The sequence below is a fragment of the Procambarus clarkii genome, chromosome 7 (assembly GCF_040958095.1).
Source record: "Procambarus clarkii isolate CNS0578487 chromosome 7, FALCON_Pclarkii_2.0, whole genome shotgun sequence".
NCBI classification, from domain to species: Eukaryota; Metazoa; Arthropoda; class Malacostraca; order Decapoda; family Cambaridae; genus Procambarus; species Procambarus clarkii.
In genome coordinates, this window is record NC_091156.1 from 11,003,158 (window position 1) to 11,029,654 (window position 26,497).

General features: G+C 43.3%; 1 protein-coding gene across 1 annotated transcript in view; it reads left to right on the forward strand.

The window, feature by feature from the left end:
- The first annotated feature begins 351 nt into the window (after nucleotides 1-351).
- LOC123761302 (uncharacterized) overlaps nucleotides 352-26,497 on the forward strand; it is a 54,374-nt gene continuing 28,228 nt past the window's right edge. Inside the window, exon 1 of the mRNA XM_045747233.2 lies at nucleotides 352-1,921. Within this exon, the coding sequence (XP_045603189.1) occupies nucleotides 1,658-1,921 (264 nt within the window). The 5' untranslated portion in view covers nucleotides 352-1,657. The remainder of the gene's footprint in view (nucleotides 1,922-26,497) is intronic.

The window sequence follows — 26,497 nt, forward strand, 5'->3', positions numbered from 1 at the left end:
ATTGGTTTATCGGTCGTCGAGGGACGCTTAATTCATATTACCTCGAACTTCAGGTAGTGGTGAAGTGGTTGAAGTGTAGTGCAATGTAGATTTATTTTTAAGCGAAGAAGAAATCATTTGATTTTTGTTGTTTACAGGCACCTTTTATTTTTAATTGCTGGGAAGCAAAATATTTGGCCTATTAATCTGAGCTTCTTAATTGTTTTAATTGTACCTATTAGATAGCTCTTTCCGCCTTGTTCATTAAAAGGAACCACTATGTTTTTATTAGGCTAAACAAGTCTTACGATAGATAGAAACCATTCATTTCGACAGCGTTTAATTTACACGATAAACTCACACCATTCTTCTGTTAATTTTAAGTTTGGATACTGTTTGGAGAAGAATAACAAAGTTCATTAGTAGTTGACATGTTAGAGTACGACCATAACCGTTGTATTAATGCGAATATTGATTGACCAGGCCGCTCCGGCGTGTTATTTACGTGGTTGCCATGGCGAGACCCACGCACGCCTCCGTTTTCTGTTGCTCACACCTTCCTCGAACACTATCCTTTTTCCTGTCATATAAATTTAACGTTATGTTATGCCTTTTCCTTTTTAAATAATTACATTATTTTTTGTGTGAGATATTCACTTGTGAAACACGCTAAAATTATAAATGTGCGTAAATAAATGAAAGTGTTTGGGGTGAAAATACTGGTTTTCTGTGCTGGCGCATGAGAGAAAACGGTTGATGTCGTGAGGTGGATGGAGGTCCCCGCGTTCCTTCAAGTGTCAGTCAGTCAGTGAGTCGACAGCTTCAGTGGTCAGGGCGTCAGAGATAAACATTCCATCCAACACTCCTGTATTCGTTTCGTGAGCGAGCCGCTTCACGTGAACTAGTTCGTAACTAGTCGAAAAGTAGAGTGATATTTATCCATATCATCGACAGATTTCGTGAGTGAAAGGTTAAAATACTTCTTAAAAGTGACAGGAAAAGCGGATATAAGTTTGAACTTTTTTCGTATTGTTGTACAGATTTGTAATGACTATGAAGTGGATTTTAGGGAAGCGTAGCTATAATTCTCTACACATGGAGATTTTAAAAGCCAAAAGAATGGTGGTTCTGTGTGTAACATAATCTGTGAGACAGCCCCAGTCTTGAAGTGCGGAAAGTTAGCCCTATTAGAAGTCATTCAGCGAAGCAGACCTTTTTCGCACGTAGTGGTCAATATAGACTAAGCAAAGGAAAATCAGCGGCGATCAAGCAAGTCGACCCCCAGCCTGTCCACTACTGTCTCAAGTACCTGCGTCATCAGTGACGGGTGTTGTCCCGTCGCCAGCGAGACGGCGTCACCCTGGTGAAAACTGGTCGCACGTCGCCCCTCTACTGAACGATTTCAACTCTCTGCATCTATAGTGTTTCATCTTTATTTTTTAGTTTTTTGACCTATGATTCCCTAATCATTTTGCCATTTTCTTTGTATCTCAGTCTTTCCTTCCTACGCTAGCCCTTACGTACACAAAATTTTCCTAACGTCCGCCCTTACCTAAACCCCCTCTTCCCGAACCTACCCCTGCCAACTCCAGCCCATACCCACGTCCGCTCCCTACCCAGGCCAGCACTACCCACACCCGCCCCCTATCCAGGCCCGCACTACCCACACCCACCAACCATGGGGTGCAGTGAAAGCAAGGACCTTAAACCTATTACTGTAGCGGACGCCCAGAGGAAGCTAGAGTCATCCTTGGAGGGCTTGGCAGTAGTCAGACTCACACACTCGGCCTCCAACTCCATCTCGTCCTCCGGAAATGGGTCCTCGCTGTCCTCAGTGCCCCACACCCCTGAGGATAAGCTTCTGCGTCACCAGGACTCCAAGGCCAGCCTGGTGGAGGACCTGCCTCTCACCCTCGACAGCATTCCCACCAACGACCTAGGGGTGAGTACTTGGTCATATGTTGCTAACAGCAGTGACAAATGTTATGTTAATATTATCAATAAGGTAGGTTGGGGATAATTCAGAAATGTGAGAGAAATTCTCCAAAAATTATTTATGAAATATTTGAGAGAGAGAGAGAGAGAGAGAGAGAGAGAGAGAGAGAGAGAGAGAGAGAGAGAGAGAGAGAGAGAGAAGGTATTTAAAATTCGTACACAGTGGCCTTTCTTAAATGTATATGGCCAAATTTCGTCCGTTCATATAATGTAGTAATGCTACGAACTGAGAAACAAGTTCCAGGAATGTACTACCCGCGTCTACGCTCTGAGAAACGTGTCTAATTCCTAAATTACATCGTGTGATTACCCCCCAGATGAACAGCGCGGTCAAGAACGAAAAGTATTGGTAGTTAGTGTAAACAGTTTGTCCAATTTCCTTTCTAAGCCCCCTACCCTTCCCCCACCCAATCTCAGCGCTTGCCCTTCAAGCGAAAACTATGTGCCCTCTAACATTACCTCTCTCCCTCCCTTTCTTTCTTTCTCCTGTTCCACCCTTTCTCTCCCTCCCTCCCTCCTCCCTCACTTTTTCTCCTTCGCTTCCTTCCCCCTTCTGTATCCTGTTCCTTTTTTATTCCTTTTTCCCCTGCTTCTCCCCCATCTCCACCCTACCTTCCCCGTTATGACTCGTCTGACTCCCATAGCGACAGGCGTGGGTGTGTACACACTCGGTGAGTGTGAGTGCGTCGGTGAGTGTGAGTGCGTCGGTGAGTGTGTGTATGTGGGCGCCAGGGCACACACACACACACACACACACACACACACACACACACTCACCTCACCAAGGTTAATTTCGCACGTTAGACGAGAGAATGTGCGATATGTCCCGAGTGTGTTCACTCAAGTCACTCTTAGAGGTGTGTGCTGCGTGTGTTCACTCCATCACTCTGAAAAAGGGGGTGTAGGGCGGGGGGGGGGGGGGGAGGGGGGTTATTGAGTATGTTCACTCTGGTGGGTGACGGAGTGGCGCCAAGTAGTTAATATTTAAACACCTCGTCGATGATGACGTTGTTATAGTGAGCGTTCGAATACGTTGTTGATGACGTCATCTAGAGAGTACTTGAACATATGACTGATGACGTCGTCATTGGTTTCCTTTCAAATAAAAAAAAATAGAACTTTTATTATTTTTCATGAAGTGTTAAGTTCTGTACAACTTCTAACAGTTATTTTTTATCATTCCTACTATTAAATATTTATTATTTATAATATTCCTAGCATGATAATTCTTCCATTGTGTCCTCTGTTGAATAGGGAAATAGTCAGAGAAAGCGGTCTAACCAGGGGAAGCGGCCTAGCCAAAGTACGGGGCTCTAGCCTGAGGACAGGGTCTAGTGTGTGTGGACGGGCCCTGATCTATCCAATTATGCTTCGCCAGCAATATCGGCCAGAGTTCGAGCCCAATGCAGGGAGCGACGATTGGGAACTGATCCTTAACTGTTCGTCCTCCTTGTTCATCCAGCCGTGATTGGGGATCTGTAAACAGATTGAAGGATCGAGTTTCATAGGAGCATTAGCGAAAGGAATTACACATTTGGCGGAACAATTTCAACTTGATTATGTCTTTTCTGTCATTAAATCAATTGTCAGGTTAATTATAAACTAAATATCCTCCTGTAATGTGTCAGTAGACGTGGGGGTGTCAATAGATGTTGCGGAGAGTGCCTAAGGTGTCACCAGGTGTGGCAGAGAGTGCCTGAGGTGTCACCAGGTGTGGCAGAGAGTGCCTGAGGTGTCAGTAGGTGTGGCAGAGAGTGCCTGAGGTGTCACCAGGTGTGGCAGAGAGTGCCTGAGGTGTCAGTAGGTGTGGAAGAGAGTGCCCGAGGTGTCACCAGGTGTGGCAGAGAGTGCCTGAGGTGTCAGGAGGTGTGGCAGAGAGTGCCTGAGGTGTCAGTAGGTGTGGCAGAGAGTGCCTGAGGTGTCAGTAGGTGTGGCAGAGAGTGCCCGAGGTGTCACCAGGTGTGGCAGAGAGTGCCTGAGGTGTCAGTAGGTGTGGCAGAGAGTGCCTGAGGTGTCACCAGGTGTGGCAGAGAGTGCCTGAGGTGTCTGTAGGTGTGGCAGAGAGTGCCTGAGGTGTCAGTAGGTGTGGCAGAGAGTGCCTGAGGTGTCCCCAGGTGTGGCAGAGAGTGCCTGAGGTGTCAGTAGGTGTGGCAGTGAGTGCCTGAGGTGTCACCAGGTGTGGCAGAGAGTGCCTGAGGTGTCAGTAGGTGTGGCAGAGAGTGCCTAAGGTGTCACCAGGTGTGGCAGAGAGTGCCTGAGGTGTCAGTAGGTGTGGCAGAGAGTGCCTAAGGTGTCACCAGGTGTGGCAGAGAGTGCCTAAGGTGTCACCAGGTGTGGCAGAGAGTGCCCGAGGTGTCAGCAGGTCTGGCATAGTGCCTGGGGTGTTCATTCCAGTTATATAATTGTATTATTTGTCAATATTTTAATACTTGTATTAAATATTAATAGTATTAATAATATAGGTAGAAATATAATACAATTATGCCATAATATAGTTTAAATAATACAAAACAGTTAAAAATCACATCATTTTGAAGTTAAAACATAATATGAAAACAGAGTTAAAAATACAAATATATGTAAACAAATACTAAACACACGAATCATCGTAAAACTCATCACTCATCATGAAATTTGGGAATTACCGTCAACAGAACAATTTAATTAACAATTACGTAAGCTTGGAATTATATATTTACAAACAGTGCATTATTTTTAGTCAGTGTCAAGCGATAACTGGTTCACACACTCACACATACACACACACATACAACATATACACAATATACACAAACATATTTATGACAAAATTAAAAAAAATAAGATCGACAATGACCACTATCTAAGGCCGACAATGACCAATTTCCATGGCCGAAAATGACCAATATCCAAGGTCGACAAATGACCAATTTCGAAGGCAGACAATGACCAATTTCCAAAATCCGACAATGATCAATTTCCAAGACTTACAATGACTAATTTATCTCAGTGGCAGGGGAGGGGGATAGAAGGTCCAGACGAGGGGGTCGAATGAACCCAAATGAACCAGAAAGACAAGAGACTAAACATGCTTTTAGTGTCACGTGTTATGAACGTCCAGAGACAGATGTGAATTCAACTTCTTCCTTTATTATGCACCCCATACCCATCCCATGGGCGGTGGTGGACAGGGTGGACAGAGGCACATAATCATTTGCGAAGATCCAGCTTATGTCGTTAGTGAATTCTCTTCAATAGTTAGTGAAGTTAAGAGATAGAAGTCTCTGAATGCTTAAAAGGCACAAAGAGATGATGAAGAGTAAAAATAGTAGATTGAAGAAGCTAGATAGAAAGGAAAGGTGTCTGGCATCTAGGCCAACGACCCCTAGAGCTTGTTAATCCCTGCTGCTGAGGTTGTCTCGTGGCCCCGCATGGTGGCTATTCATGCATTCTTGTTGACTTTGCAAGCCATAACAATGAAGATAATCTACATGGTGGGATAGGATCGCGTCATTCCGGTGGGAAGGGGCGGGGAACAGCAGTGGGGGAAGGGGAAGGTGTAGTGGCTGGGGAAGTGGTGTTGGGAATATTGGAACTATTATATTGGGAAGTTGGTGTTAGAGAGGAGTAGCAATTGGGGGTGTGAGGGGGTAAAAAGGAGAAGGGTCAGGGGGAAAGGGGAGATAAATTAAGGGGGGAAGAGAGTGGGGGGGGGGGGGGGGGGAAGAACGCACTGCGGAAACAGCTATTGAAAAACATAAACACAGTGACGTCATCTAGCGAGCAGTGACCTGAGATTGGACACGCGAACCACTGCAGGTCAACATTCACACTTGAAGGTCACAACCCCCCCACATCTGAAGGTCACCCTCCCTCACCCCCCACAACTGTAGGTCACATACCCCCCACATCTGAAGGTCACTCCCCCCCCCCCCCCACTTCCCCCACGTATCCTCACTACAACACGTATTATAACATCACTTTTGCTATGAATTTTGATTCATTAATTGATATTGTGTTGAATTACTTTATTTTGCATTGTGGAGAACTTTCGCTCGCTACTTTGTATCTTAATAATATCTGTATTGTTTAATTGATTTATATTATTGCATTGCATTATTTCACTGTTGCTTCGTTGTACTTAAAAAGTACGTTATTGTACTATTAAATTTGACTGTATTTTTCACTTATCAAATAATTGCACTCTATTTCACTACTACACTGAGCTCATATTGTTGTATTGTGCTATTGTATTGTATTGAAATATTTTACTGCTATTGTTACTGTTGTTCCAGACTAGTCACATTGTGTTGTATTACTGTAATTGGTTAATATTTTGCTCTGAATTGTATTCGTGTAAAAGCGAGTTGAATTCATTCGAGGACACAGGGGGATTTTATGTGTCTAGTCCAGAGCTGCAGGTGAGGAGCAAGTGGACCTGTGGACCAGAGAGAGAGAGAGAGAGAGAGAGAGAGAGATAGAGAGAGGGAGAAAGAGAGAGAGAGAGAGAGAGAGAGAGAGAGAGAGAGAGAGAGAGAGAGAGAGAGAGAGAGAGAGAGAGAGAGAGAGAGAGAGAGAGAGAGAGAGAAAGAGAATGAACTCATCCACATAAACTCCCCATCCAGTCAGTCTGTCAACTACTGAGTCGTTCAGTAATACACACACACACACACACACACACACACACACACACACACACACACACGAACCAACAAACACGCTCGATACATACATACACACCCAAGAGCTTCCTTCCATAAGAGTTGTAATTACAAGTGAACACGCTAATTATTGTTTGTCTCTACAGCGTAATGAGACTATAACTCACCTGGTTATGGTTTACCATTAACCCCAAGTTTTGTGCTAATAATTTACGCCTACATTCTCCCTCCTTCCTCCTCTTCTTGCAAGTGGGGATCAAATGGGATTTTTGTGCTGGAACCAACTCGCTGGAAGGGATCAGATCCCCTTGGTGTTGTTGTTGTAATAGATTCAGCTACTTGGAACAAGTTCCAAGTAGCACGGGCTATGGTAAGCACGTAACTTACCTGGCACAGGAGCGGGGCAAGTAGCACGGGTTATGGTGAGCCCGTAACTTACCTGGCACAGGAGCGGGGCAAGTAGCACGAGCTATGGTGAGCCCGTAACTTACCTGGCACAGGAGCGGGGCAAGTAGCACGGGCTATGGTGAGCCCGTAGTGGACTTTCCTGGCACAAGAGCGGTGCTGTGGGGCCCCCTTCGGGGACTTCACCCAAGCCATTCTTCTGGAATACCAGCATTATCATTCTAAAATTATAGCACTATAATTATATAAGTAATATATTTATGCGTTCACCCATGACCTGGAGGTCTCACCAGCGGCTTTCACAGCAAAATTTTTGAAAGTTAACAGTTGGTAATTATCAGCTAAAGCTTGATCCCGCAGACACAAATATATTTATTTATTTATTTATTTATTTATTTATTTATTTATTTATTTATTTATTTATATACAAGAAGGTACATTGGGTTTGTGAGGATACATAGCATAGTAATTTACAATTTTGTAAAGCCACTAGTACGCGCAGCGTTTCGGGCAGGTCCTTAATCTAACAGATAATTTTAAGTAAAAAGTTGAACATGGAATGAGCTAAAGGAGTAGGTTGTAAAAGCAAATTTCATTCATAATTTTTAAAAGCAGATGTTATAGAGAAATTGGTCCGGAGTCATTGCTTTAGACAACTAGCGACTAGAGAGGCGGAGGCTAAGAGCTAGTGTTCGATCCTGCAGGTACAAATAGGTGGGTATATATATATATATATATATATATATATATATATATATATATATATATATATATATATATATATATATATATATATATATATACCTGTAAACAGGTATATATATATATATATATATATACCTGGGGATCTGTAAACCGATTGAAGGATCGAGTTTCATAGGAGCATTAGCGAAAGGAATTACACATTTGGCGGAACAATTTCAACTTGATTATGTCTTTTCTGTCATTAAATCAATTGTCAGGTTAATTATAAACTAAATATCCTCCTGTAATGTGTCAGTAGACGTGGGGGTGTCAATAGATGTTGCGGAGAGTGCCTAAGGTGTCACCAGGTGTGGCAGAGAGTGCCTGAGGTGTCACCAGGTGTGGCAGAGAGTGCCTGAGGTGTCAGTAGGTGTGGCAGAGAGTGCCTGAGGTGTCACCAGGTGTGGCAGAGAGTGCCTGAGGTGTCAGTAGGTGTGGAAGAGAGTGCCCGAGGTGTCACCAGGTGTGGCAGAGAGTGCCTGAGGTGTCAGGAGGTGTGGCAGAGAGTGCCTGAGGTGTCAGTAGGTGTGGCAGAGAGTGCCTGAGGTGTCAGTAGGTGTGGCAGAGAGTGCCCGAGGTGTCACCAGGTGTGGCAGAGAGTGCCTGAGGTGTCAGTAGGTGTGGCAGAGAGTGCCTGAGGTGTCACCAGGTGTGGCAGAGAGTGCCTGAGGTGTCTGTAGGTGTGGCAGAGAGTGCCTGAGGTGTCAGTAGGTGTGGCAGAGAGTGCCTGAGGTGTCCCCAGGTGTGGCAGAGAGTGCCTGAGGTGTCAGTAGGTGTGGCAGTGAGTGCCTGAGGTGTCACCAGGTGTGGCAGAGAGTGCCTGAGGTGTCAGTAGGTGTGGCAGAGAGTGCCTAAGGTGTCACCAGGTGTGGCAGAGAGTGCCTGAGGTGTCAGTAGGTGTGGCAGAGAGTGCCTAAGGTGTCACCAGGTGTGGCAGAGAGTGCCTAAGGTGTCACCAGGTGTGGCAGAGAGTGCCCGAGGTGTCAGCAGGTCTGGCATAGTGCCTGGGGTGTTCATTCCAGTTATATAATTGTATTATTTGTCAATATTTTAATACTTGTATTAAATATTAATAGTATTAATAATATAGGTAGAAATATAATACAATTATGCCATAATATAGTTTAAATAATACAAAACAGTTAAAAATCACATCATTTTGAAGTTAAAACATAATATGAAAACAGAGTTAAAAATACAAATATATGTAAACAAATACTAAACACACGAATCATCGTAAAACTCATCACTCATCATGAAATTTGGGAATTACCGTCAACAGAACAATTTAATTAACAATTACGTAAGCTTGGAATTATATATTTACAAACAGTGCATTATTTTTAGTCAGTGTCAAGCGATAACTGGTTCACACACTCACACATACACACACACATACAACATATACACAATATACACAAACATATTTATGACAAAATTAAAAAAAATAAGATCGACAATGACCACTATCTAAGGCCGACAATGACCAATTTCCATGGCCGAAAATGACCAATATCCAAGGTCGACAAATGACCAATTTCGAAGGCAGACAATGACCAATTTCCAAAATCCGACAATGATCAATTTCCAAGACTTACAATGACTAATTTATCTCAGTGGCAGGGGAGGGGGATAGAAGGTCCAGACGAGGGGGTCGAATGAACCCAAATGAACCAGAAAGACAAGAGACTAAACATGCTTTTAGTGTCACGTGTTATGAACGTCCAGAGACAGATGTGAATTCAACTTCTTCCTTTATTATGCACCCCATACCCATCCCATGGGCGGTGGTGGACAGGGTGGACAGAGGCACATAATCATTTGCGAAGATCCAGCTTATGTCGTTAGTGAATTCTCTTCAATAGTTAGTGAAGTTAAGAGATAGAAGTCTCTGAATGCTTAAAAGGCACAAAGAGATGATGAAGAGTAAAAATAGTAGATTGAAGAAGCTAGATAGAAAGGAAAGGTGTCTGGCATCTAGGCCAACGACCCCTAGAGCTTGTTAATCCCTGCTGCTGAGGTTGTCTCGTGGCCCCGCATGGTGGCTATTCATGCATTCTTGTTGACTTTGCAAGCCATAACAATGAAGATAATCTACATGGTGGGATAGGATCGCGTCATTCCGGTGGGAAGGGGCGGGGAACAGCAGTGGGGGAAGGGGAAGGTGTAGTGGCTGGGGAAGTGGTGTTGGGAATATTGGAACTATTATATTGGGAAGTTGGTGTTAGAGAGGAGTAGCAATTGGGGGTGTGAGGGGGTAAAAAGGAGAAGGGTCAGGGGGAAAGGGGAGATAAATTAAGGGGGGAAGAGAGTGGGGGGGGGGGGGGGAAGAACGCACTGCGGAAACAGCTATTGAAAAACATAAACACAGTGACGTCATCTAGCGAGCAGTGACCTGAGATTGGACACGCGAACCACTGCAGGTCAACATTCACACTTGAAGGTCACAACCCCCCCACATCTGAAGGTCACCCTCCCTCACCCCCCACAACTGTAGGTCACATACCCCCCACATCTGAAGGTCACTCCCCCCCCCCCCACTTCCCCCACGTATCCTCACTACAACACGTATTATAACATCACTTTTGCTATGAATTTTGATTCATTAATTGATATTGTGTTGAATTACTTTATTTTGCATTGTGGAGAACTTTCGCTCGCTACTTTGTATCTTAATAATATCTGTATTGTTTAATTGATTTATATTATTGCATTGCATTATTTCACTGTTGCTTCGTTGTACTTAAAAAGTACGTTATTGTACTATTAAATTTGACTGTATTTTTCACTTATCAAATAATTGCACTCTATTTCACTACTACACTGAGCTCATATTGTTGTATTGTGCTATTGTATTGTATTGAAATATTTTACTGCTATTGTTACTGTTGTTCCAGACTAGTCACATTGTGTTGTATTACTGTAATTGGTTAATATTTTGCTCTGAATTGTATTCGTGTAAAAGCGAGTTGAATTCATTCGAGGACACAGGGGGATTTTATGTGTCTAGTCCAGAGCTGCAGGTGAGGAGCAAGTGGACCTGTGGACCAGAGAGAGAGAGAGAGAGAGAGAGAGAGAGATAGAGAGAGGGAGAAAGAGAGAGAGAGAGAGAGAGAGAGAGAGAGAGAGAGAGAGAGAGAGAGAGAGAGAGAGAGAGAGAGAGAGAGAGAGAGAGAGAGAGAGAGAGAAAGAGAATGAACTCATCCACATAAACTCCCCATCCAGTCAGTCTGTCAACTACTGAGTCGTTCAGTAATACACACACACACACACACACACACACACACACACACACACACACACACGAACCAACAAACACGCTCGATACATACATACACACCCAAGAGCTTCCTTCCATAAGAGTTGTAATTACAAGTGAACACGCTAATTATTGTTTGTCTCTACAGCGTAATGAGACTATAACTCACCTGGTTATGGTTTACCATTAACCCCAAGTTTTGTGCTAATAATTTACGCCTACATTCTCCCTCCTTCCTCCTCTTCTTGCAAGTGGGGATCAAATGGGATTTTTGTGCTGGAACCAACTCGCTGGAAGGGATCAGATCCCCTTGGTGTTGTTGTTGTAATAGATTCAGCTACTTGGAACAAGTTCCAAGTAGCACGGGCTATGGTAAGCACGTAACTTACCTGGCACAGGAGCGGGGCAAGTAGCACGGGTTATGGTGAGCCCGTAACTTACCTGGCACAGGAGCGGGGCAAGTAGCACGAGCTATGGTGAGCCCGTAACTTACCTGGCACAGGAGCGGGGCAAGTAGCACGGGCTATGGTGAGCCCGTAGTGGACTTTCCTGGCACAAGAGCGGTGCTGTGGGGCCCCCTTCGGGGACTTCACCCAAGCCATTCTTCTGGAATACCAGCATTATCATTCTAAAATTATAGCACTATAATTATATAAGTAATATATTTATGCGTTCACCCATGACCTGGAGGTCTCACCAGCGGCTTTCACAGCAAAATTTTTGAAAGTTAACAGTTGGTAATTATCAGCTAAAGCTTGATCCCGCAGACACAAATATATTTATTTATTTATTTATTTATTTATTTATTTATTTATTTATTTATTTATTTATATACAAGAAGGTACATTGGGTTTGTGAGGATACATAGCATAGTAATTTACAATTTTGTAAAGCCACTAGTACGCGCAGCGTTTCGGGCAGGTCCTTAATCTAACAGATAATTTTAAGTAAAAAGTTGAACATGGAATGAGCTAAAGGAGTAGGTTGTAAAAGCAAATTTCATTCATAATTTTTAAAAGCAGATGTTATAGAGAAATTGGTCCGGAGTCATTGCTTTAGACAACTAGCGACTAGAGAGGCGGAGGCTAAGAGCTAGTGTTCGATCCTGCAGGTACAAATAGGTGGGTATATATATATATATATATATATATATATATATATATATATATATATATATATATATATATATATATATATATATATATATATATATATATATACACACACACACACTTCGCGGCTGTGTGGACAGCCTCGGGGTCGTAGTTCAAAGGGTCCGGGTTCGATTTCCGGCCGTGATGGAAACAAATGAGCAGAGTTTCTTTCACCCTGATGCATTTGTTGACTTAGCAATGATAGGTACCTGGGAGTTAGACAGCTTCTACGGGCTGCTTCCTGGGGATGTGTGCGTGTGTTAGAGAAATATATGTGGTAAATATAATAGAGGAAAATAGATTGGTTAGAAAGGCGGGGTCCAAGAGCTAAAAAAGTTAAATTCTGCAGACACAAATAGTAAATACACGCACGCACACCCACGCCGCTCGAGATGTCGTAGTTCCAAGAGACCCGAGTTCAATTTATGGCCGAGTTAGAAACGAATGGGCAGTTTCTTTCAACTGCTGCTTCTGTTCACCTAGCAGTAAATAAGTACCTGAAACTTCGACAGCTGCTAGAATGTTGGGCTGTAAGGGGGGGGGGGGGACGGGGAGAAATATATGATAGTAGATTTGATTGAGAAAATTAGGTTGGGAATCAGTACTTCATCAACCAATGGTCAGAAAAGCGGGGTCCAGGAGCTAACAGCTCGACCCTGCAGGCACAAATATACACATATTTAACATATATAACCACATATACACAAATGCGTATTAGTGGCTATAGGTATTGTATGTACTAGCTCTATCTATAAATTCAACATTATGTTTGTAAATCAACTATGTACTTTTCCCGAATAAAAAAAATAAATTATTTCAATTTAATTTAATTTAATTTAAACAGAAAATCCGCTGTGCTCTCTAAAAATAAAGGGTCTCACTCATAGATTGCTGAGCGGCGGGACCAAAGAGCCGAAGCTCAACCCTCCCTCACAAGCACAAGTAGGTAAATATACATCCAACCTCCCCCTTCTCCGTGCCTCGTTAACATTAATCACAGCGCCACCCCCCCCCCCCTCCGGACTATTTTACCCTGAGGTCACCTGTGTCCCCATCCGTGCACCTGGGGGAGTATTGACGAGGCCGTCCACCCCAACCTTGGTGTCTATGCAGACGAGGAGTCACAATAACGTGGCTGAAATATGTTGACCTGGGGCTAGAAATATGTATATGATCTGGGGCTAGAAATATGTATATGACCTGGGGCTAGAAATATGTATATGACCTGGGGCTAGAAATATGTATATGACCTGGGGCCAGCAATATGTATATGACCTGGGGCTAGAAATATGTATATGATCTGGGGCTAGAAATGTGTATATGATCTGGGGCTAGAAATATGTATATGACCTGGGGCTAGAAATATGTATATGATCTGGGGCCAGAAATATGTATATGACCTGGGGCCAGAAATATGTATATGACCTGGGGCCAGAAATATGTATATGACTTGGGGCTAGAAATATGTATATGATCTGGGGCCAGATTCACAAAGCAGTTACGCAAGCACTTACGAACGTGTACATCTTTTTTCAATCTTTGATGGCTTTGGTTACATTTATTAAATTGTTTACGAACATGAAAACTTCCCAATCAACTGTTGTTATTGTTATAAACAGCCTCCTGATGCTTCGGAGCTCATTAACAGTTTAATAATTGGAAACAGAGCCGCCAAAGATTGAAAAAAAATGTACAGGTTCGTAAGTGTTTGCGTAAGTGCTTTCGTGAATTTGGCCTCAGATTCACAAAGCAGTTACGCAAGTACATACGAACCTGTACATCTTTTCTCAATCTTTGGCGGCTTTGTATCAATTATTAAAAAGTTAATGAACTCTGAAGCCCCAGGAGGCTGTTTATAACAATAACAACAGTTGATTTGAGAAGTTTTCATGCCTGTAAACTGTTTAATATATGTAACCAAAGCCGTTAAGAATTGAGGAAAGATGTACACGTTCGTAAGTACTTACGTAACTGCTTCGTGAATCTGTCCGCGGATCATCTGCTCTTTTTTTCTAGCAAGTGACCTGACTGAAGCAACACTGAGCCCCGAATCTATCTTGAAATTCAGCTCGTGTCTAACTGAAGGAGATGAGACAATCAAAGCGCTTCACCATTGTGACTCTACAGCACTTGCAAGGGATGGGACGGATGGAAGGAATGGTGCCAACCCACTTGGACGGTCGGGGATCGAGCGACGACCTGCATGAAGCGAGACTGTCTCTCTGCCGTCTATAGCTGTGACATATGAAGATATGAGGTTTGAGTAATGTAAACAAACATTGTGAATTTACAGGTGTGTGAGTTTAAGCGCTCGGCACTTAAATGCACTTTGTGTCAAGCGTGTTGTCCGAAATCCTTGTTCGAACTGTTGAGTTGTTTAACGTAATGGCTCAATTCCCATGAGTTTCACCGAACCACTTGAGCTGGACGGTAGAGCGACGGTATAGCTTCATGCAGGTCGCCGTTTAATCCCCGACCGTCCAAGTGGTTGGGCACCATTCCTTCCCCTCGTCCTAGCCCAAATCCTTATCCTGACCCCTTCCAAGTACTATATAGTCGTAATGGCTTAGGGCTTTCCCCTGATAATTCTCTCTGACGAGTTTCCTATCATAGTTCCATATAAAACTGTGTGTTTGTGTGTGTTGGTTATCCTTCGACAGCTTCATCTAACTCATTCCATTAATTTACGACACCAGAGGAGTTCTTTGGTCTGTGCAGGCGATGAATCACAATAACGTGGCTAAAGTATGTTGACCAGACCACACACTAGAAGGTGAAGGGACGACGACGTTTCGGTCCGTCCTGGACCATTCTCAAGTCGATTCACAATCGACTTGAGAATGGTCCAGGACGTACCGAAACGTCGTCGTCCCTTCACCTTCTAGTCTTTGGTCTGTGACTCATTTGTTTTTTCCAGTTTCCCCTCTATATATAATCCGTCGCGGCGGCGGTGGCGCGCGTGTTTTATGTGGGAGGCGAAACGGTTATTATGCCTGTTTGAGTGCATTATCCCTTGCGTGTTTGGTGACTTGTTGTGTGTGTGAGGCGGTCCTAATCTCCCAAATCCGGGGTCACTGAACGTTTCCACACATGATAAATACTGTGGCACCAGGGCTTCCTCGGGCGCGCACGCTCATTGACACGCACTCAAACACACACACACACACACACACACACACACACACACACACACACACACACACACACACACACACACACACACTCGGATGTTTGACAGTTGAGAGGCGAGACCAAAGAGCCAAAGCTCAACCCCCGCAAGCGCAAATAGGTGAGTACACACACACACACACACACACACACACACACACACACAATTGTCTATTTCTCTAACTGCGACGCTTCGACAATTTCTTGTGTCATTTCATAACAGTTGGCTAACTGTTGCCCTTTTAAAAGCTCTTCTTAAAATATTTCTAATATTAGTCAAGATGTGATATCATAATCAAATAGTATCACACGTTATCTTTATTGACAGACCTGTCTCAAGAGTCGCATTATAAACAGACAGATGTCTCATTACATTTCCCGTTTCCCCCCCCCCTGTCTGTCTCCTCCTTTATCTGCCTCCCTGTCTTCTTCTATACATCCCTGTCTCGTATCTTTATCATACGTGGCGCTCCCCTACCCAACTTCGATTTATTTTGTCACGTTTTTCATTCTCCTTGCTCTGTCCTTTTTTATCTTGTCCTCTCGCGGATGTATTTGGTGTTTCTCCCTTGCTGCTGGTTATTGCTTCGTTCCTCTTTTTCTTTATTTTCGTTTTTGCTTTCTTCTCCCTCCCTTCACTTTTTCTCTGTTCCGTTTTTCATAAGTTATTTTTCTTATAATATCCTCCATCTTGGCTTCACAAACGAAGGTAACAGCGCGCTTCGACGGTTGTCACAACTACAACCAACACCACAACCATCGCGATCACCATCACTACAACCATCTATATCACCATCACCAACACTACCACCAACGCCATCAACTACTACACAATCACCCGGACTAAAATCATCAAGGACTATCTATCACCGACACTATCACCATCCCTCACTAACTCCCACCACAACAATAGCCTCCACCACAACAATACCCACCACAACCACAGTCCCTTCCCCCTCCCTCCCCTCCCCCTTCCTATCACCACCCACCACCATACCACCAATTGGCTGCAGTATGGCCAGTTACGGTATTATAGCGTGCGTGGGGTTCGTGACTCCCATTTGGTAACCCTGCGGCCGTCTGTTGAAGTGATGACTCGGCTTCATCATGATGTTTGTAGGTGAGACCAGGTGTGAACTAGTCGCTTCTAGGTGATGAGATAAAGTGTAGACTATAGTTGCTTGTAGATGAGTCTGATTTGTAGACTATAGTTGCTTCTAGGTAAATCAGAAGCGAACTAGTCGCTTCTAGGTAACTCAGATGTGAATAAATAGATTCTAGGAAAGTTGGATGTAAGCTAGTGGCTTCTAGGAATATGTCCTCATACTCCCTCACTCTCCCCCTCACTCTCCCCCTCACTCTTCCCCTCACTCTCCCCCTCACTCTCCCCCTCATTAACACCCACACACACCTCTCCTCCACCGTGCCATCGCTCCCCCTGAACTCTCGTTCTGCTTCGAAATAATTACCGATACGCAAGTGGTGAACTTGATGGTTCGGGGTTGGATAAATGGGTGAGAGGAGCGGAGGGAAAGACGGGAGAGAAGAGAAGAGGGAGGAATGAGAGGTAAAGAAGAGTAAAGTAGGAGAAATGAGATGGAAGGAAAAAGTTAGAGAGAGAAATGCAATGAGTTAGATATGATGGCCCAGAAGATATTCCATGTGAAATGAGAAACGTTGGAGTTTAAAATGTGTGATGAAAATGAGAAATAAGAGGGAGGAAGATGAAGAGGATGAAGAAGAGAATCAAGAAGAGATCAGGAAAAGGAAAAGAAGACGAAGAAGGAATAAAACGGTCGAATATAAGTAAAAAAAAGGAGTCCAAAATGAGTACAAGAGAGAGAGAGAGAGAGAGAGAGAGAGAGAGAGAGAGAGAGAGAGAGAGAGAGAGAGAGAGAGAGAGAGAGAGAGAGAGAGAGAGAGAGAGAGAGAGAGAGAAGAGTAGCAGGAACAGAAGAGGATATAAGAGCAATTCCTCCAGGGGACGCCTCCTACTGCCTGCCGAGGGGGTGGTAACGACAGCCATTACCCTCCACCCCGAAATAATCTCCGCTAATTCCTGCTGCTGGAGCCGATACAATTATAGAGCACCGGGTCGTTCCTCGGGTGAAGAAGAGGTAATATGAGCCCCCAGGATAGTCGACGGCACTCAAGAGACGAGTCGCAGGGCACTCAAGGGACGATAATTGTCGCAGGTATTCTGTGGACGGGGATAGTCGCAGGCACTCTGGGGACTACAATAGTCGCAGGCACTCTAGGGACTACAATAGTCGCAGGCACTCTAGGGACTATAATAGTCGCAGGCACTCTGGGGACTACAATAGTCGCAGGCACTCTAGGGACTACAAAAGTCACAGGCATTCAAGAGACTACAATAGTCGCAGGCACTCTAGGGACTACAATAGTCGCAGGCACTCTAGGGACTACAATAGTCGCAGGCACTCTAGGGACTACAAAAGTCACAGGCATTCAAGGGACTACAATAGTCACAGGCACTCTAGGGACTACAATAGTCGCAGGCACTCTAGGGACTACAATAGTCGCAGGCACTCTAGGGACTACAATAGTCGCAGGCACTCTAGGGACTACAATAGTCGCAGGCACTCTAGACATTTTTCTTACTTATAATTTAAGCAACATTTCGTTGCTACAGACTAGAGCAGCAGTCTTAGTACAGTTATCAGACGGGATTTAGATCGTGGAGTTACACAGCACAGAGTCATTGAGTTTTGCATCATTAGCCAATCATAATCGAGGTGTTTGTGCAGCTGAAGCGGCAATACGGTCTGGTCGCCAACCAGTTACCAAAACAAGTTCCTTAGTGTTGCTTATTTAGGATGATACGAGCGTTTAAATTGCTCAGTTCGTGCAAGGAGAACATTTATTATCGAGGCGCTTGTGACACCTTAGTAGTCTATTTGTGAGGGAAGGGGATTCAGCGAAGCTAGGTGGAAGGGGTACGGTTTTTGAAGCCTTTGCGAATACAGATCATCCACATGGTATGATTGAGACGTTGAAGGGTCGGATTATGAGGGCCTTGAGAATACAGAGACCAGCCACTTCTCTCCTGTATTGGAGAGACTGGTTGTATGACACTGAATCAGACGATATTGTGCTTCTCTCTAGCACTCTAGCATTCACCAAGCAGTTACGCAAGTTCTTACGTACGTGTACATCTTTCCTCGATTTTTGACGGCTTTGGTTACATTTATCAAACAGTTTACAAGCATGAAAACTTCCCAATCAACTGTTGTTATTGTTATAAACAGCCTCCTGGTGCTTCGGAGCTCATTAACTGTTTAATAATTGTAAACAAAGTCGCCAAAGATTGAGAAAAGATGTACAGGTTCGTAAGTGTTACGAACGGCTTCGTGAATCTGGCATCTGGCTCTGTCATGACTTTTGTTAGACGATTCTAGGGAACTGCCTGAGACAGTGACCAACAGGAACATCATTCCCAGCCCGAGACAGAGCAGGCCAGGAGCCCTATTCAGCACTTGTGGCGACAATCAATAGCGAGGTGACAGGTGAGGTTGAGGCCCTTCTCACACGGCGCTGGTCTCAGTACACAGAGCACTAGTGACCTTATGTGTTCACAAGGTCAAAGGGAGGCCCACAAGGGGGACTTGGACGGTGTAGAGGGGGTGGTGTACCGGAGGTGCTGTGACGCATCAATCACGCTACACTCGCTTCTTGTACACAGTTATCACGGACACACACACACACACACACACATACACACACACCCACATGCGGTACACAGTGCTTTGTTATGGCATGCTTTTTGGCAGGCGTAACTACATAAAAAAGGCCACCGGTGAGTACATATCCCTGGCGATATTTATGGAGTTACACATACCTAAAGCATACCATAACGAAGCCTTGTATACTGAAGTTTACAGGATACTCCAATAAGAAGACCAGCCACAATTCTCTCTTATGTTAAGACCCCCAAACCCCAACTCATATATAACCCTTCGAAAACTGCCTCTCATGATTTTTTTCTGTCAGAATTTCCAGAACTGGGTCACATGGGGCATTTTTTGCTATAGTTCTATTGGAAAACATGTGTTTATATTATTTAGAAGACATGTTAGCAATAGAGTTTGCATATGTGCTGAAATTTAGGACCTACTTTGCCAATTTTAGAATTTGGGTCACACACACACGGCTCGCGTTACGTGGTCTGACGTGCTGGTAATGTCATGTTGCGACGTGAGCTGGTTGTGGCTGTGGATCATATACCTCCTGTGGACGTGTCTATGCGGGTCTCTGATCACACCCGGAACTGCTGCAAGGTGGGGCATGAGTTCGAGTCTCAGTTTACTCGTCTAGTTGTGCTTGCGGGGGTTGAGCTTCGGCTCTTTGGGTCAAACAGTAACAATGTGTGTGTGTGCGTGCGTGTGTGTGTGTGTGTGCGTGTGTGTGTGTGTGTATGTGTGTGTGTGTGTGCGTGTGTGTGTGTGTGTGTGTGTGTGTGTGTGTGTGTGTGTGTGTGTGTGTGTGTGTGTGCGGTCTCATAGGCAATTTACAGATCCAAGTAATAAATTAATAAGAACTTGGAAACATTTTACTTTACAAATTAAATAATGAACAAAAAAGTTATAAGCTCAATTTAGGAGAAATTTGTTGTAATTTAGTCGGCTAGCGATAGATCATTGAGAAAAACTCTTTCCTTCATTAAATATTAATTAGGATAAGTAATGAGGTAGATAATTAGATCTCTCTCACTCTTATTCTCTCTCCCTCCCTCCCTCTCTCTCTCTCTCTCTCTCTCTCTCTCTCTCTCTCTCTCTCTCTCTGTCACTACCAAACACTCTTACTAGTTGGTTACTCCTAATTCACCACTGAAGATAGCTGTGATATACAGATTCCCCCATAATTAACATGCAAGGAACTAAATCCACAGTAAAATCCACCGTTCTGCTTGATGCTCGCGCCAACGTCCCGAAAAAATATATAAATCACTCTCAAGGACGATTAATAATAACGAGACAAAGTTAATTGACTCTGTGATTGGGTCAATAACAAACCAGGGTAACTACGTCGCCCCAAACACTCACCTCCATGCTAGTTATTAGCCATTAACAAACAGGAACTGCCGTCAGGACAAAACTGGGGCGTGGGGAATGACTTGGGTGTACCCGCGACCAGTGTAATTTGCATTGGAGCTGAGAGCACAGCTGTGTGGAATTTTATGGCGGTTCATTACTCGGTTCTGGGCGTCTGACTGCAAATTGCAGCGTAGAAAATGTAATCCCTTTCGTATGTATATTTCATCATGTTTTGTGGCAGGATACTCCTGTCTACGTTGTTTTCATCCAGGGTTTATATGATAAGAATTAAGGAAACTGCTTAAAGCCTATTGGCCCATAGGAGGCAGCTCCTACATACCATGTGTGTATATAATGTGAGTATGTGAGTGTGTGAGTGCGAGGGGCATGGGGCGCGGCGGTGACAAAGACCCGGAAGCACTAGCAGGTCTTGGAAAGAGGGTGAGCGCGACACCACTGACGCAACAGCGCCTTGGCAGGCACCCTTGTCTTCACCAAGCAGCCGGGACATGAACTTCACCAGTCATGAAGTATATGAAATTCGCCAGGCCCGTGGAACGTCAGTATAACACCGAGAAGTGAACTTCACCAAGCTGCTTGGAAATTCATATGAACAGACAACTGGAATATATGCCTCCATCTGGACCATTCGCCACAAGCCCTTGTCTAGGCTAATGGGAAAAAGTACATTTCTAGACTCCATACCACGAATTACATCGTGGCTTCAGCGTGTTCTGCACACCGCGGAACCAAAATAATAGAATACTGTTCTTTAATCCCATCTTGGATAGATTTCCTATGCGAAGAGATAGGAGCACAAATCTCCAATAGATTTGCTGAGGTACAAGGAGCGTGGGACCCACGAGACCATCAATCATCGCAACATTATTGAATAATTTATCGAGCTTTATTGCTCCTTTGGTTTCTGAGTCTAGTTTTATTGAAAGTTGTGAATGCTAGACTGAATGCAACTGCGTTCTAAAAATAGCAACTGGAAAAATACGTCATCTCAAAGTGAAGTTTCTAATACTATTTCAAAGACTTCTAACACTTGCTTCAAGGGCTTCTAATGTCTATTTTAAATTAGAGGAACAACACAAAGTCAGAAAAAACGTAAATTGGTCCATAATATGAACAGCTCTATTGCCACAGCTCTATTGCAGCAGCTCTGGCCTGACAGAGTCATTGGAAGGTTTTTTTTCAAAATTTTAATGTATATGGTTCTGGTTAATTCCAATTTCAATGGATTCTTATATTGCAATGTTCAAAACGTGCTGTTGCATGGAAACCTTAGTGTTGCGTCTTTCATAATAACATTTTATTGTTGTCTTTAAGAAATACAATATTGTTTTATGGCGTTAAGCTCTGACACGATACAAATAGGTATTTTATTGCTGGAAGTTTTGAAGTAAAAATTTCTCAAGAGGCCAGACCGATATATCTATGTTATAGGTGGTTTTCCAGGAAGTTGTGTAGATACACAGACCCCCACATCCGCGCGCGCATGCGCATATACACACACGTCGCTACAGGGGCGCTGGTAGCTGAGTGGCCAGCGCGCGGGACTCGTAATCATGTGGCCTGGGTTCGATTCCCGGCTCTGGCGAGGATCAATGGGCAGAGTTTCTTTCATCCTGATGCCCCTCCTGTTACCTAGCAGTAATAAGGTACTTGGGAGTTAGGGTGAAAGAAACTCTGCCTATTTGTTTCCACCTCCGCCGGGGATCGAATCCGGAACTTTAGGACTACGAATCCCGAGCGCTGTCCACTCAGCCGTCAAGCCCCCTGACGCCTGAGACAAGCGAGAGAAGCCTCCTACAGCATTACAGAATGAAGATGAGACATATTCTCTATCAGAAGAGGGAAAAGATCTGAGGTCTTTCCGAGCCCTCTCCAAAAATCTATTTCTAGAGTTCAAAGGTTATTGAAGGTTCCGAGAAAAAGTTATCAGTTACAAGAATGTTCTTCACAACCAACCGTAAAGAGGCACAAACTCTCACATACCCGACACTTTGGGGGACACGACCACCTCAAAGCTTGAAAGAAAACAATGGTGTACATCATTAAAAGGAATCATCACTTGCAGCATTAGATAAAGCAAAGGTTTATGTTTGGCTCTTATGAAAATCTAACGCTAATAGGTTCGAGTCTCTTAGATAGTAACCCAGACTGTTGGTGAGACTGTCAAGTAGTCTAACTCTTGGTGAGATCCACATCATCCCCGACCCTTTTTATATGGTAATATTATAATGAAGAGGAAATCTTGGCTTTACCTTCTGTTCTGGCGACTTGCTGAAGTTCCCTGTCAAGCACGTTCGTGAAGCACGTTCGTGAAGCACGTTCGTGAAACACGTTCGTGAAGCACGTTCGTGAAACACGTTCGTGAAGCACGTTCGTGAAACACGTACGTGAAGCACATTCGTGAAGCACGTTCGTGAAACACGTTCGTGAAACACGTTCGTGAAGCACGTTCGTGAAACACGTTCGTGAAGCACGTTCGTGAAGCACGGTCGTGAAGCACGGTCGTGAAACACGTTCGTGAAGCACGTTCGTGAAACACGTTCGTGAAACACGTTCGTGAAGCACGTTCGTGAAGCACGTTCGTGAAGCCCGTTCGTGAAACACGTTCGTGAAACACGTTCGTGAAACACGTTCGTGAAGCACGTTCGTGGTACCTAAGGGTGTTGTCGATCCCATAATATGGTCCAAGAAGGGAGTATACTTACCCAATCATGTAATCAATTTATTACTGAATGTGAACTGATTTTGTTCTCGAGCTGTTTATAAACTTTCCTGCTCTTAGAGGCTTGAAATTGGCATAATTAACGTCCTCGATTAATCTTCAGGGCACATGTTGAAGGTGTTATTTTTGTCCTTTTTTTTAGATTAGTTTAGATAATTTAATTCAGATAATCTTTTTTAGATTAGTTTGAAAATGTTATTTTTGTCCTTTTTTAGATTAGTTTAGATAATTTAATTTAGATAATCTTTTTTAGATTAGTTTAGATAATTTAATTTAGATAATCTTTTTTAGATTAGTTTAGATAATTTAATTTAGATAATCTTTTTTAGATTAGTTTAGATAATTTAATTTAGATAATCTTTTTTAGATTAGTTTGAAGATGTTATTTTTGTCCTTTTTTAGATTAAGTTTGTTAGTATCAAGTGACATTTTATAGATATAATTTGTTGTGTTTTTTATTTTAAGAAAAATTTAGCTTATTAATATCAAGTTGCACGTTAAAGAATTTTTTTAAGATTTTAAGATTTTTTTAAGATAAGATGTAACATTTTAAGATTTTTTTAGGATAAGATTTAAGATTTTAAGATTTTATGTTAGTTTATTCATATTAAGATACATATGTTAATGATGTCATTTTTGTATCTTTTAATATAAATTTGGTTTAATCGTATGCATGTACATGCAAAATGTTATCTACTAATATCTTTCTTCTTGGTATTTTCTACATCGAGATCAACACTTTGTAGTAGTCTTAGAAGAGGTAGGTAGTAACTATATCCGGCCTCTCACGGTGTTCACAAGAGAACTTGATAAACACCATTAAAGAATACTAGCATTTGCGTCTAACAGCCCAGGAGCCAGATTCACGAAGCAGTTACGCAAGTACTTACGAACGTGTACATCTTTCCTCAAACTTTGACGGCTTTGGTTACATTTAATAAACAGTTTACAAGCATGAAAACTTGCCAATCAACTGTTGTTATTGTTATAAACAGCCTCCTGGTTCTTCGGAGCTCATTAACTGTTTAATAATTGTAAACAAAGCCGTCAAAGATTGAGAAAAGATGGACAGGTTCGTAAGTACTTGCTTAACTGCTTCGTGAATCTGGCCCCTGGTTAACAAGACCACCAACTAAAAGGGGCCTGAGATCGGGCCGCGGGGACATTGATCCTCGTAAGTTGCAGTCGTTTCAAACTCATCACCCTCCTGAGTAGTCGTTCCCGTACTCAAGCATGTAGAAGTATCTTAGAGACTCAAGCACATGTACTCTGGTGGTTCTGTTAAAATTTTTGCCGAGTTGTTGCGTCACAATTCGTGAAGGAATGCTTGCGTCACGCATTTGCAATGATGAATGGCCAGGGGGGAATGACTTGCATTATTGCTTCACACCATGAATAAATAAACCAATAAATATTCCAGAGCTTATTGCAGTGCTCGTATTTCATCTTTGATTGGACCTGTAATTGTATTATGCCAATTAAAATGTGTTCATGATAGGCGATACAGCAATTATATGCCTATTTGCTATTTGTGCCTGCAGAATCGAGCGATTAGCTCTTGGACCCCGCCTTTCTAACCAATATTTTTCTTTGTTTCGGGTATATATAGTTCTCTCTTACACACGCACACACACACACACATCCCCACTAAGCAGCACGTATATATAGTAGCTGTCTAACTCCCAGGTATCTATTTACTGCTAGGTGAACAGACTCATCAGGGTAAAAGAAACTCTGCCTATTTATTTCCGCCATCGCCGGGGGGATAAATCCCAGGACCCTAGGATTACGAATTCCGAGCGCTGACTACTCAGCCGTCAGGCGTGTGTGTGTATGTGTGTAAAATTAAATTAGTTTAAAATAACAGACGGATGATAAATTATCCTTATATATTTATATGAGAATTGAGAAGAGATAAACATTTTGGGGATATATTGATATTCTAGGTTTTTGTTGAGGGTTGTGTTGAGTTGTGGTTGGTATGTGCAGAGTGTTGGTGTTTCAGAAAGTACTGTGGAGGGTTGTAACATGAAGTAGAGAATGTTGGAGGCATACGGTGTGCTGCAAGGTGCGGAGAAGTGTTGTAAGGTGCTGTGGAGAGTGTTGGAGGGTTATGTTGGGCTGTGGAGGGTGTTGGAGTGTTGTATGGTGTTGTGGAGGGTGCCAGAGTGTTAGATAGGTGCTGTGGAGGAAGTAGGGATGTTTGTATGGAGCTGTGGATGGTGTTGGGTACTGTGGAGGGTTGTGTAGTGTTGAGGCGTGGGACGAGGTGTGTGGCACCGTGCGTGTGGGTACTAAGGTGACGATGTAAACACTAAGGGAGAGATGTTGTGGAGGCGAACCTTCCCTCTCTCCTCTACCCCTCACGTCTACACCTACATATCACTCCCCCCCCCCCCCCGGGGGAATGTAAAAGGAATAGGGGCCCAACCACTTTGGCTGGACGGTCTCGCTTCATGCAGATCGGTGTTCAATCCCCGGACCGTCCAAGTGGTTGGAGCACCATTCCATTACCCCCCCCCCCCTAGGTCCCATCCCTAATCCTTATCCTGATCCTTTCCAAGTGCTATATAGTCATGATGGCTTGGGAGTTTCCCCTGATAATCCCCTTCCCTCCCTCCCCACCCCTCACCTGTCAGGGGCAGGTGGAGGAACACGTGCTAATGGGGAATAAAAAACATGCTAATAAAGACTCAATAATAGAGAGACAGGCAAGAACAGAGACCCAACATAGTATTAAGACAAATGAAAGAGTGAAGCCACAGCAAAGAACAAGACATAAGACATAATAAATACAGAGGAAAGAATAATGACACAGAAATGAATAAAGACAGCAAGAATAGAAGCACAGGGGCGAGTAAAGACACTAAGGGGAAATAAAGACAAAGCGATGGTCAATATTTCGTATATATAATTTAACTAATAATTATTTCGTTAAGTAATTCTATTATCGTCGTTTCTATTATCGCAATTCTTATTACGACTATCTTAATTATAATATTATTACTTATAATACAAATATTAATATTTTCAATATTTTGGAGGTTTTGTGTGTGTGTGTGTGTGTGTGTGTGTGTGTGTGTGTGTGTGTGTGTGTGTGTGTGTGTGTGTGTGTGTGTAAATGGTTGTGAGTGTTCGCTTGTGTGTAAGTGTGTGTGTTTTCCTATGTGTGCGTGTGTGATTGCGTGCTTCATCGTGCGTGTGTGCGAGTGCCTGTAAATGTGCACGGGTATTTAATTTAGCAAGTATGAACCAGAAACCATTTAAAAATACTCAATGTGACTCAGTGTGACCGTGAGGTATTGGGGCCACTCTGAACCTGATTGGCTTTCGACCTCAGATCCGGACTACTCACA